Raw genomic sequence first — 12,711 nt, forward strand, 5'->3', positions numbered from 1 at the left:
CTGAAGCAGTGACACAAAACAAGTGGGTCCATGAGTGGGGAGGAGGGAGAGAGGGAAAAAGAGAGAGAGGGGAGGAGGAAGAGACAGATATTGAGAAAGGGAGGGAAGAGGAAAGACAGAGGGAGGGAGACACTGAAGGGAGAGATGAGATCTAGAGAGGGATAGGAGGAGGAAGGGAGCATGGCATTAAAGAAGGCAACAGAGGACTTTGATGAAAAGGGGAAGAGAAAGGAAAGAGGGAGGAGAGGACGACAGTTTGGTGCTAAGGTGATCTTGGAAAAGGACAGTGAGAGAGAGAGTGAGAGGGGAGCATGTGGTGTGTGTGTGTGGTGTGTGTGTGTAATTGAGAAGAGAGGAAAGAGAACAAAATAGAAAAAGCTGTCGTTGATTTTTAAACTAAGTCAGAATGTTCAAATATGTTCAAGTCTTCAAGTAAGTACAAGTATATCATTTTGACTCATTTCTTTTGCAATTTGTTAAATATATTTAGTATCGATCACGTATTTATTATGTTCAATTATATAAAATGAGTTTCATTTTGTATTTTCTGGTAAAATTTCAACGATTCTCTTTTGTTTTCACTTTTGTTTCACACGTGTAATTAACTTATAATTCATATAGATAATTTATGGTAAAATGTCGACTTATTTCATTTGTTTATCTTGGAAAATGTTGTTTAGTTTGAATAATGTATAATATTGACTATTAAGTTTCTGGGGTGTATAAATGCGAATAAACAAACAAACAAAACAAAACAAACAAAAACAAATATGTTCGAGACAATGACTGTATAATAATTCTAAGCTTAACCCACCAAAAAGCTTTTAGTTGAACAGAAGATCATCTGACTGAAACAGATTGATCGTGAACTGCGCTGGCTGTGCAAGAGTTTAGGAGTGACCAGTAAAGCTGTCAAAATGGATGCAGTTCAAAAGCGAATGATACAGCACTTTCCCACGAACTGAGACTCAGCAAAGCCCCTAAAGACATTTTCCTCAAAACACACAAACGGTGATTCATGTGTTTCTCTAATACACTCTTTTCCTCCTGCCTCCAGTTACTCAAATTTAAATCAGAACTCACCAGCAAGAATGTTCCAGAACCTCCAGACAAGACAGTGAATAACCAAAATTCAAAAAGATAATTTTTTTCGACTATTGTCTGTGACGGCTGACAGTAGAGAGAAGAATGAGAGCAGGAGGGAGGACAGGGTACCGTTAGACCGCAGCTTCCTCTGTTGTACTTCCTCTGTTGTACCCGCTGTGATCAGGACACACATGTTCACAACACACATGTATCACATGAACCACACACACACATGTATCACATGAGTCGATTCGATTCAACTCTGTCATGGTGCAGAGTTCAGGTACAAAGTCAATGCAGTTAACATCCAATCTAGAAGTGCAAAAGAATAGCATTTATTTCCAGCAGTGAAAACATGTCTCACAGTATAGTGGTGCTATGAAGCACCAAACACAGCTGGCACTACACACAGCTGGCACCACACACAGCTGGCACCAGGTAGAACGTCTCGCCTACTCTGCACCACCCCTCCCCTCTCACTCTGGCATTTCATACTGAGGGGTCATTTTCCAGACTAATTATTTAGTGTGCAGATAAAAAGGTAGCAGGTTTGAATCCCCCATAAGTCACTGTCAATAAAAGCATCTGCTTAATGAACACATTATAAGTATCGCTAACAGCTCTCAGCCTTAGTACTGTACTTATGATTGTTTGTTATCTTATTGAGAGTTTAGGGTTAGTGGGTTTAAGGTTGGTAGAAGTGCTGCCTTGAGACCTAGGCTGAGAGGGTTTAGGGTTGGGTGAAGGTAGTATAGTGCTACCTTGAGGGCTGAGAGGGTTTCGGGTTAGTTACTCTACTTGCATGCCCTGGCTTCTGCTGTCAGTCAAGACAGTAGACCTCAGATGTTTTACCATGTACACAGATAAAGAGACAGTGGTTCACAGTATTACTGTACAGAACAGCACTCTGCTGTTAAGATTAGGGTTAGTAGCCAGTGTGCAGAAGGAGCCAACAGATGACGCATATTCTCCAATCCTTCTTTTCATAATTTTAATATAAACAGTTAATTGATGAATAATTTACACACAGCAATATTTAATTTTCATATCATTCCAAAAAAAATTCTGTACATGTCACTGCTTGGCTCTCCTTGAAAACATATAAAAAATAAACTGTCAAGCGTCATTTAGTAATTGCCCTAATCCTAACCCTTGATCCTGTACAATATGGGTTGTTGTTGTGTGGTGGATGTGACTGAGTGGGATATTCACATGTGTGATACACGTAAAGACCATGGAACATTTGGGTCCAGTGTGAGTGTAGCTACACCTGTGGTTGCTATACAGTACATGTAGTCTCCTGTAAGTATATGTACCTATGAGACAACACGACACATCAGTAGAGTTTCTAAAAACACAGTTCGAATCAGTTTAAAACGAGAAGTGTGCTCCCAGACAACACACTAGGACTATGTAGGTGCAACAAGAGAAGAGGAGGAGCAGCAATCGTAAAGAACACAGAGGAACCCATGGCCACACCAACGAAGGAGCACGCCAACTGAACGGACGGACACAGCTCAATAGAGACACTACGGGGGCCAGGAGACCTGACCAAAGACTAGGACATCAACACTTGAACACACTGGAAAATAACCCTTCTTCAGAACTCTAGAACCCACAACATCACCTGCCTCATCCCAACCCACCATCTGTCCACCAATCTTTTCCCACTCAGCAACAACTCTGACTGATTCTACAAATATTAAAAGACCAAAACATTTCTGAGGGTGAAGTTACATAAATATTTTCAGATGTAGGACAGTTTGGCCGAATCATTTCATAACCATTATAACCATGGTGACTACAACACATGTATACAACGTTTTTCATGACATAACAGAAATTAGGACATAATATCACTCTACTTGAAGCTGTTTCTTCTTGCTGCCAAATAACAACAGGGGTGGGCAGCTGTTAAAAACTAGCAAGTTTAGACAGAACTTAGACAAACTTTTCCACATTTAATTGGGATTTAATAACCAATTGGACAAATCCTAGCTTATAAAGAATCTTTGTGTTTGCTTGTTTTTCCCCCAAAAGAAAACATGCAGTGGTCTTTTCCAGTCATTCACATAGAGAAAGCTAAATGTAAAACCTAGATAGAGTTTCCCCTGCAGAAAACTAAACGTAAAACCTAGATAGTTTCCCCTTCAGAAAGGCAACAAGCAAAGGAATTTTCTTTCATACTCCAGATGATATTAGAGACACTTTACAAACCAGAAGTTTAAGTTGAGGTGCTGCAGTGATTGTGAAGATGGTTGAGGTCATACAAAACATGACAGAACATAAACACATTGACATTTCAGGCCACATACATCATGTTGCCTTGGTTACACTTCCAGACCATGGTGGGGTAGTGTTGTGAGCAAAACACAATATTATTTAACAAAACACAACATAAGTTGTGTTTGTTGTTGTAGGACAACATACATTGATGTTCAATTCGATAATGTACAAGAGTATTAAAAGTTTACAGTAAGAAAAGTTATTTGATCCTCCCTATTCTGGAAGAAAAAAAAAAACATCCTAAAACATCTCTAAATGTAATACTTTTTTTGTTTATCAAAACAATACAATATAGAATGCTTTGTTCTAAACCTGCTGGTTCAACCACATGCTCTGCCAAACCACATTTTAGGTTATCAGAGTTTAACCTAAATTAAGTGCTTTCATGTTTGGGGGCTGCAGCTATTTACAGTTTGGAGATTGTTTTATATTATATTTTTTCTTTCAAATATTGGACTGTATGCATATCAAATAGAGCTTTTTGAAATCGAAAGATGCTGTCAGTTCCTGTTAATCACAGTTTGTCACGTGATTTGAGTCAACAACAACAAAATAACAAAGTGAGAGTTGTTGAAAAGCAAATCATTTAAAACACGCTGTCTGTCAGGCAGCTCAGCCAACCAGAGACCAGTTCAATGTTTGAAAAAAACTCCCATGTCCTCATTCACATAGATCCCAGCAGTTCCGGAGAACCAAGGAGGTAGGGTGCTGACTGCACTCCCCTGAAGGCATCACATGGCCATATTCTACAGTTCCAAAAGAAGGGGTCTCTCCTCTCTGATTGGTGGAAAGATACTCTAGGGGTCTTATAGGAGGACAGTCTCAGCAAGGCACTATGAGTTGGAACCTGACTGCAATTCTAACAGTCAACCACTAGAGGCCGTCCCTACAGCCCATTAGCATGCTAATCTGCGATCAGACATCTAGAGTGAGAGACCTGATCAGATGGAGGGTTGAAGCTGAAACCTACAGGCTCCACCTCCAGACAAGTCACAGAACTGTGAAGCACTAGCAGGCAAATTAGGAGGTCAGAGATTATGAAGGCAGGTAGCTCCATCTCCACACACACCTCAGGCTGCCTCCCTGAGGAAACTACAATCTACACATTTTCTCTATGTTTTGAGTTTTTTTTGGACGTTGTTATGGCACACAGGATTGTTCTAGTCCAGCACTCCCGGACCAGTTGGAGGGGGGGCTGCTTCACATCAACAGTGAGAGAGAGAGAGAGAGAGCACCCAATCCACGGCATGGATACAAGGTTCTCTCTCTTGATATTCACAGTATAAAATAAAGATACAAACAACATGAACGGAAGAAGTTAAAATTACAAAAATTACAATAATTTAAAAAAATGATATAAGATGTGGAGGATGTCTGCGAAGGCCTGGGGAGAGAAGCTGATCTGGACACAGTAGATCGAGACAGTCTCACCCTGACTTACACAGGGCAATGGGGGGCAGTGGGTGGAGTTTACAAAAGACACTTTAGAATAACCTCCAGAAGAACCTGATGAACGGTTGCTTCTTCTGATTTAAACATGGTAGTAAGAGCTTTCATCCTGAATCCCAGCAGAGCTAGGGCAACGTTGCTGGTTGTTTTCCTGCTGTGTGGCAGCGTGCCTGGTGTACTGATGACACTGCAGGTGTTGCACCTGAAGGTGACGCTGGGATTAGGGGACACAGACGGTGATTGATTCAACATGCTGAGGTAGACTGGCTGAACACACAGGCAGAACACCTGAGGATCCTTCTCAACCCCCTGGACTCCTCTCAAATTTTCTACTTTCAACAAGACAATTATTTACCTCTGACTAAAACTACAACCAGACTTTGTAAAATAAATTAGATTACAAACATTAGATACTGAAACAAATCTGTATGTGGGTATTTTCTAGCTTTCTTCAATATTCTAAGATATCTTTCCAAAATGATAGTATCTAAAATTAAAAAGGAAAATTGATTACCATTCTTACTGTGTCTTCTTACTGTGCATTAGAATGATCTAAAGATGCTCCTGAATAATCTTAACTATAAAGACAGGCATGGTGGTTTAACTAGACTACACAGCTTCAAGGACCAGCCAGTGAAAACTTAAAATCACATGACCAGAACAGCCCCCTAGCAACAGACCATAGCAACAGAACTTCACCTCTAACCTTTATTATTGATAGGGCCTAATAGTCCTCTACCTTGTAGAGATGTGATGTATGGGTAAAGGTTAGGGTATCTACCTTGTAGAGATGTGACACTACCTGCCACACACGGCCCGGCCAGATGCACAGAGCGCTGACAGGTGTGTTATATCTGGGGTTAGAAAAATACAAATCTTACCAGAAATGCTTCCAATGAAAGCAATAAAAATTCGAAACTATGTACAAAAACATCCATATTCTATATATTATATATAAAATATTGATACAAAAACCAATATTCCATATATACTATATAATATATATTCGTTGACAACTAAAACATATCAAAGCAGCAGCTATTGGTCAGTCTGATGAACTCTTTAGTCCAACTTTTAACTGTTTAAATACCCTTCAGCCATAGGACACAGAGAGAAAACTGAAGAAAGGATAAACTAAATAAAAGCAAATAAATTAAAACTGTTCACCAAACACCAAATGAATCTGTGTGAGAAGTTTGGAATTCTGCAGAACCACAAAATAAAAGGTTCCCTCTACAAACAGATGTTAGTACTTGAAGAAAGTCTTTGCCACATCCCAGAGCTCTGAAATGTCAAAGCCATTGTTCAGAGGAGACATGAGTGTTTGACACATTTCTGAGTTCATAGGCCACAGGTAAGAAGGCCACAGGTAAGAAGGCCACAGGTAAGAAGGGTTAGGGTTAGGGGGAGGTTAGTTTAGTAGAGGAAGGGAGGAGTAGAGGAAGGGAGGGAAGAGAGGAGTAGAGGAAGGGAGGAGTCGAGGAAGGGAGGGAAGAGAGGAGTAGAGGAAGGGAGGAGTAGAGGAAGGGAGGAAAGAGAGTAGTAGAAGAAGGGAGGGAAGAGAGGAGTAGAGGAAGGGAGGAGTAGAGGAAGGGAGGAAGGGAGGGAAGAGAGGAGTAGAGGAAGGGAGGAGTCGAGGAAGGGAGGGAAGAGAGGAGTAGAGGAAGGGAGGAGTCGAGGAAGGGAGGGAAGAGAGGAGTAGAGGAAGGGAGGAGTCGAGGAAGGGAGGGAAGAGAGGAGTCGAGGAAGGAAAGGAGTCTGTGTATAGGTTTGAGGCAAAAGCGGCCTTCAGGTTCACGTCAGTTTATGTTCACAGTTTTATCGTATTTTCCTCCTCAGTCTTGAAAACAATTAGATGTAGATCCAGTCCTGATCTGGAACAGTCTCTACAGACACCAGACCTGACCAGCTTCCTGCGGTGCGGCTGCCTGACCCTAATCCTGACCCTGAGCCCCACAGCACACTGACCCATACATCCTGAGATCTGAACACTGGGCTTCTGACTACATAATAAAATACTAATTATTAGAAAACCAGGGGAACCCAGGGGTGTGGAAGGATATGTGTGCTGAGGTGTGTGTGGGGAGGGGTGTGTGTGGAGGGGTGTGTGTGTGTGTACAATGTCGGTGAACGGGGTCAGGTGCTGTTAGGAAGGGCTGGATCGAGGCAAAGATAAGATCCGTCCGTTTTTCTTGCCCCCATTCATGTGAGTGTAGGAGATGTGTTCCTCGTAGTATCCCCCCCCCAGGGACCCCGAGGGGCCCGTGTCCCGATCCTCCCTCTGACCGTAGGAGGACGGGTCCAGAGGGATGCTCTCCATGTTCTCCAGGTCCAGGTCAAAGTCTTCACTCTCCGGAGCCTTGTTGTCCTCACTGTAGAAGAAGGACATCTCCCTGAAGGATGGGTGCATCTCCTCCTTGAACATCTCGATGATGTCCTGGAAGGACGGACGCATCTTGGGGTTGTACTGCCAGCACATCTGCATGAGGCTGTGCCTGAAGGAGGAGGAGTGACGGAGGTGAAGAGGATGGGAGGAGGGAGGGGGGTGAGAAGAATGGGAGGAGGGAGGGGGGTGAGGAGGATGGGAGGAGGGAGGGGGGTGAGGAGGATGGGAGGAGACAGGGAGAAAGGGAGTGTGTGTGTAACATGTGAAGTGTGTGTGTGTACTCACATCCTCTCTTCACAGTTCTCCGGGCGATCAAGGTAGCCTCCGTCCATAACGAACTTGAGCACCTGCTCGTTGGACAGGCCCTGGTAGGGCTGCTCTGCTAGCGTGCTGATCTCCCATAGCACCACGCCAAACGACCTGCACACACACATCAACAAGGTTTTGTATGTGTGTATTTCAGGTGGGTGCATGTGTGTGTCTGTGTATCTTAGGTGTGTGTTGTGTGTGTCTCACCAGCAGTCAGAGTGGGCGGTGAACACCCCGTCCTTCAGAGACTCGGGGGCCATCCACCTGACAGGCAACAGCCCCTTCCCACCCTTACGGTAGTAGTCTGTCTCATAGATATCTCTGGTCATGCCAAAGTCTGCGCACACACACACACACGATTATAAAACAGCTAGAGAAAAAGTACAGTTTGGGAATCTTAGAGACTCCAATACAAATGTTTACCATTCCATGATAAAGACAATATATTGTCATAGCAACAACATGCATAGCTGTCATGAAAATTGACTCAACAAGGAGAGGGGTTCAGGGTTAGCGCAGGGTTAGTGCGCCTCGTACCTCCAATCTTCACGGTGTAGTCCTCGGCCACCATGCAATTCCTGGCCGCCAGGTCTCGGTGAACGAACTTGTTGGCATTGAGGTAGGCCATGCCATCGGCTATCTCTCCAGCCATCTGGATAATCTCCCCCAGGGAAGGGGGGGGGGCGGCGGCCAGGGTTGTTCTGGGAGGAGCACAGGTCCATAGTTACACCTGGTTAACCCTAACCCTGGAGCACAGGTCCATAGTTACACCTGGTTAACCCTAACCCTGGAGCACAGGTCCATAGTTACACCTGGTTAACCCTAACCCTGGAGCACAGGTCCATAGTTACACCTGGTTAACCCTAACCCTGGAGCACAGGTCCATAGTTACACCTGGTTAACCCTAACCCTGGAGCACAGGTCCATAGTTACACCTGGTTAACCCTAACCCTGGAGCACAGGGACCGAGCTTGTGTGTGTGTGTGTATATTGGTGTGTGTACGTGCGTGTGAGTGTGTAGTACCTCAGAGTCAGGTCGGAGACAACGCAGATAGCTCTTCAGGTCTCCGTGAGTCATAAGTTCCATGACAACCAGGGTGGGCTGGCCCTTAGAGACCACGCCCAGCAGACGCACCTTGGGGGGAGGTTAGGGTTAGCACTGCGTAGCCACACGCCCACCACACATGTCCCTTGGTGCCTAACAGGGAACAAAAGACCCATTGTGATGGAGGTAGTTGGAGTGGTCTTACCACATGGTGGCAGCTGAATGCCTTCATGACGGACGCCTCGTTGAGGAACTCAATCCTCTCCCGCAGGCTGGCTGATTCGTTCACCGTCTTGACCGCCACGCGCGTCTCCCCCTCGCCCTTGATGATGTCCTTGGCCAGGCCCTCGTACACCATGCCGAACGAGCCCTGCCCCAGTTCACGCAGCACCGTCATCTTCTCCCTCGCTACCTCCCACTCGTCCGGGACATACACTGGACACACACACAGGGAGTGTGTGAGAGGGAGTGTGTGGGGAGGAGTGTGTGAGGTGTGAGATGAGTAGCTGCTCACCATCGTTGGCACTGAGGTACTCAGGGTTGGAGGAGGCGATGAGAGGTCCAGTAGGTCCTTCTGTTTGTCTGGACACAGACACACAGAAGGGTTAGGGTTAGACACACACACAGAAGGGTTAGGGTTAGACACACACACAGAAGGGTTAGGGTTAGACACACACACAGAAGGGTTAGGGTTAGACACACACACAGAAGGGTTAGGGTTAGACACACACACAGTCAGATAACATCTCAGCTGCCTCAGTCCAGGTCCAGCAGATCCTGTAGACAGGTTCTTTAAAGATAATGGGTCACATGACCTCTAGGATCACATGACCTCCTGGATCACATGGTCTCCTTACTTCTTCTTGAAGACGTAGAACACTCCACCTCCCACAAACATCAGCAGAATGATGCAGATCACTGGGCCAATCACAATCTTCCATGGACTTGTGTCCTCTACAAAAACAGATCAGCCACTGGTCAACGAGCGCCAGCTTCAGTTATCAGTCCAGAGGCTGTGTGTGTGTGTTTTGTAGATAGTGTGTGTGTGTTCAGCAAAAAGTGTGTGTTCAGCAGAAAGTGTGTGTTTGGCCAAACTCACTGTCAGCCATGAAGAAGAAGGCGGGCTGGGACCAGGAGCCGTTCCCAGCCAGCGACGTGGCGCGGATCCTCACCGTGTAGTTCCCAGGATGCACCACTCTCACCTTGCAACCGCCTAGCCGGGCATAAGTCAGCCTTGACACGCAGTGTTTGGTCTCCTGGAAACACACACAGTTATACACCCACACACAGTTACACACACAGTCCCAGACCAAGTGTGTGTACATCAAAGCAAGTCTTGCAGCAGACCCCCTCACACCCACACAACCCCCCACCCACACACACACAACTCCTTCCCACCCAGACCTACACACACAGAGCAGAAGGTGAGAGGTGAGAAGTCAAAGGTGTGATGGGTACTGACTTCCTGGTCGCCGAGTCTCTTGTAGTGCAGCTCGTACAGGATGATCATCCCATTGGGTGACTGTGGCTCCTCCCACTTGATGTAAACAGAGTCTGGTTGGTCAGCCAATATCTCATGGGTTACCGGGCCAACCATGTCATCCGCTTTATCTGAAAAACAAAGAGGAAGAGAGGGAGGGAGGAGAGGAAGAGAGAGAAGGAGGGATGGACAGAGGAGAAGGAGAAGAAGAGGACTTGTGTTGTTATTATACTAGTTATACTAGTGTGTGTGTTGTACAAGAGTGTGTGTTGTACTAGTGTGTGTGTGTGCATCTCACCCTCTGGCAGTGTGCGTGCGCTGACGTAGGTGGGCATGCTGCAGCGCATGTTGTCGGAGGGGTGGTTGCAGGCGTGGATCTCGATCTTGTAGCTGGTGAAGTGGCGCAGGTTGGGGATGGCACCCGACTCCCGAGGGAAGGTGAACATGAGCTTGATGCCCTCACCAGGGCGGGGCGTGGTCGAGGCGTTCGGAGGGCTGGGGGGCGTGGTCAGAGGGTGGGGGGGTGTGGTCAGAGCAAGGGTGCCGTTGGCCACGCCCACTGAACGACGGCGGCGAGATGGCCTGAGAGAGGAAGAGGAGTTTAACCCACACACACATACACACATATATACACTCACACATATATATACACACACACATATACACCCCCCCCGTACCTGATCTCGAACACCTCGTTGTGGAGATAGTCCTCGAAGGTCTTGCGGTACTCGGTCTCCTCCGCCTCTCTCTTCAGCTGGATCTCTGTCTTGGGGCAGGAGCAGCAGCGAGCCCCGCCCCCCGTCCCGCCCCACGCCTCCTCCGTCTGGTTCCACCTCCGCTCCTCCTCACTGTCCATGTGCGTGGGGGTCCGAGAGGGCAGCTTCATACCTGCAGGACACACACACACACAGAGACACACACACAGAAGAGACACACACACAGAAGAGACACACACACACACAGACAAAGACACACAGACAGACAGACACACACACACACACAGTGTGATAGCGATACAGTGTGTAAGGGACTTCACCCTCACCCCCCCCTCACCCTTCTGGCAGTAGTCAAACTCCCCCATCACCCTTCTGGCAGTAGTCAAACTCTCCCCTCACCCTTCTGGCAGTAGTCAAACTCCCCCCTCACCCTTCTGGCAGTAGTCAAACTTGTAGAGGTCGCTGTCCTCTGGCTGCTGCTGACAGAACACCAGGTAGTGTGTGATGTTGCCGTTGGCGTCGGCGGGGGGTTTCCACTTGAGGATGAGGTGGGAGGAGGAGTTGGAGAAGGAGATGGGGTCCAGCGGAACCGAGGGCTCTGGGACCACAACACACGTTAGAGGGCTCCTCATTGGACACCACAACACAACATGTTACAGGGCTCCTCACTGGACAACACAACACATGTTACAGGGCTCCTCATTGGACAACACAACACATGTTTGAGGGAATTGGTTAGAATGGAGATGTGAGGGTAGGTGTGTGGGTGTGATGGTGTTGAGACTCACTGGTGGCGTCTGTGCGTACATAGAGGATCCTGCTCTTGGCTCCACGTTCCTGGTGCTCGTCGGAGGCGGACAGCTGCGTCTTCACCATGACGGCGTACTGCGTCCAGGGCTTCAGGGGGTGAATGAGCAGGCCAGGTTCCAGCTGCTCCTTGTTGTCGGTGGCACGCGGCGGCGGGTCCACATCAGCGATCACCCAGCTGTTGGAGCCACACGCGTCCTGCCCTGCAAACTCTGTCACGTTGTCGTAGGGCCTGGAAGATTACAATGTCTCTTATTGAGAGACTTGTTGCTTTTGTTGGTTTGTTGTAACTGTCTTAAAATTATTGTACTCGCCGTGAAATATATTATTGTTGCTTGCTTTTTTCCACAGGTACACTCTTGCACTTTTGAGGTTCTTGCTGTTTAATTGTGACTTGTCTAACTACATGCTCTTATTGTTTTTCCCTTTGGGACTTATTTGGCTTTCACAATGTATGCTTCATGTTTGGCTACGCGCAATGTTTGGGGCTATCTCGTTGTTATGATCAGGGACCTATGCACTTTTGTAAAATTCTCTTGGAAGTCGCTTTGGATAAAAGCATCTGCTAAATGTGTAAATGTAAATGGAAGAGGGGCAAGGCGTTGAACCGGTGTGTGTTGTGCATATGAGCAACACCCTCCAGCCTCCCCCAAGCCTCCCTCCCCCCAGCCTCTCCTCCCAGCCTCTCCTCCCAGCCTCTCCCCCCAGCCTCTCCTCCCAGCCTCTCCCCCCAGCCTCTCCCCCCAGCCTCTCCTCCCAGCCTCTCCCCCCAGCCTCTCCCCCCAGCCTCTCCCCCCTCCGCACCAGTACTCACGCCTCCTTGTATAGAACCATGAAGCCCAGTAGGTCCCGGTAGTCCATGGGCCAAAAAGGCTGCCACCGCACCATGATCTTGTCTGAGGACGTCTTGACCATCGTGAAGTTCAGGACCTGGTTCTCGCCTGTGTAACCATGGAGACAGACACTCAGGTATCACATGAGGGTACAGCTCAGTGGCAGGGGTACTCAAATACAAATCTTAAGGTTACACATGGACATTTTTCAATAAGACAAAGGTCTGTTAATTAAGGTCAGTCAAGCTACTGTTTATTGGCATCATAGGCACATCGGTTTTGTTCTCGTTGGGGGGAGGATGAATGCATGAACT

At 47.0% G+C, this 12,711-nt stretch overlaps 1 protein-coding gene across 1 annotated transcript in view; it reads right to left on the reverse strand.

Moving 5' to 3' along the window:
• Positions 1-1,459: 1,459 nt before the first annotated feature.
• LOC136936274 (insulin receptor-like) overlaps positions 1,460-12,711 on the reverse strand; it is a 34,750-nt gene continuing 23,498 nt past the window's right edge. The window contains 16 exon segments of the mRNA XM_067230047.1: positions 1,460-7,316; positions 7,493-7,627; positions 7,724-7,853; positions 8,054-8,198; positions 8,200-8,217; positions 8,541-8,651; positions 8,767-8,996; positions 9,076-9,143; positions 9,419-9,515; positions 9,661-9,817; positions 10,024-10,172; positions 10,340-10,623; positions 10,719-10,929; positions 11,188-11,355; positions 11,546-11,796; positions 12,379-12,505. Of these exon segments, the coding sequence (XP_067086148.1) occupies positions 6,968-7,316; positions 7,493-7,627; positions 7,724-7,853; positions 8,054-8,198; positions 8,200-8,217; positions 8,541-8,651; positions 8,767-8,996; positions 9,076-9,143; positions 9,419-9,515; positions 9,661-9,817; positions 10,024-10,172; positions 10,340-10,623; positions 10,719-10,929; positions 11,188-11,355; positions 11,546-11,796; positions 12,379-12,505 (2,630 nt within the window). The 3' untranslated portion in view covers positions 1,460-6,967.

Source organism: Osmerus mordax, chromosome 26 (genome assembly GCF_038355195.1).
Source record: "Osmerus mordax isolate fOsmMor3 chromosome 26, fOsmMor3.pri, whole genome shotgun sequence".
NCBI classification, from domain to species: domain Eukaryota; kingdom Metazoa; phylum Chordata; class Actinopteri; order Osmeriformes; family Osmeridae; genus Osmerus; species Osmerus mordax.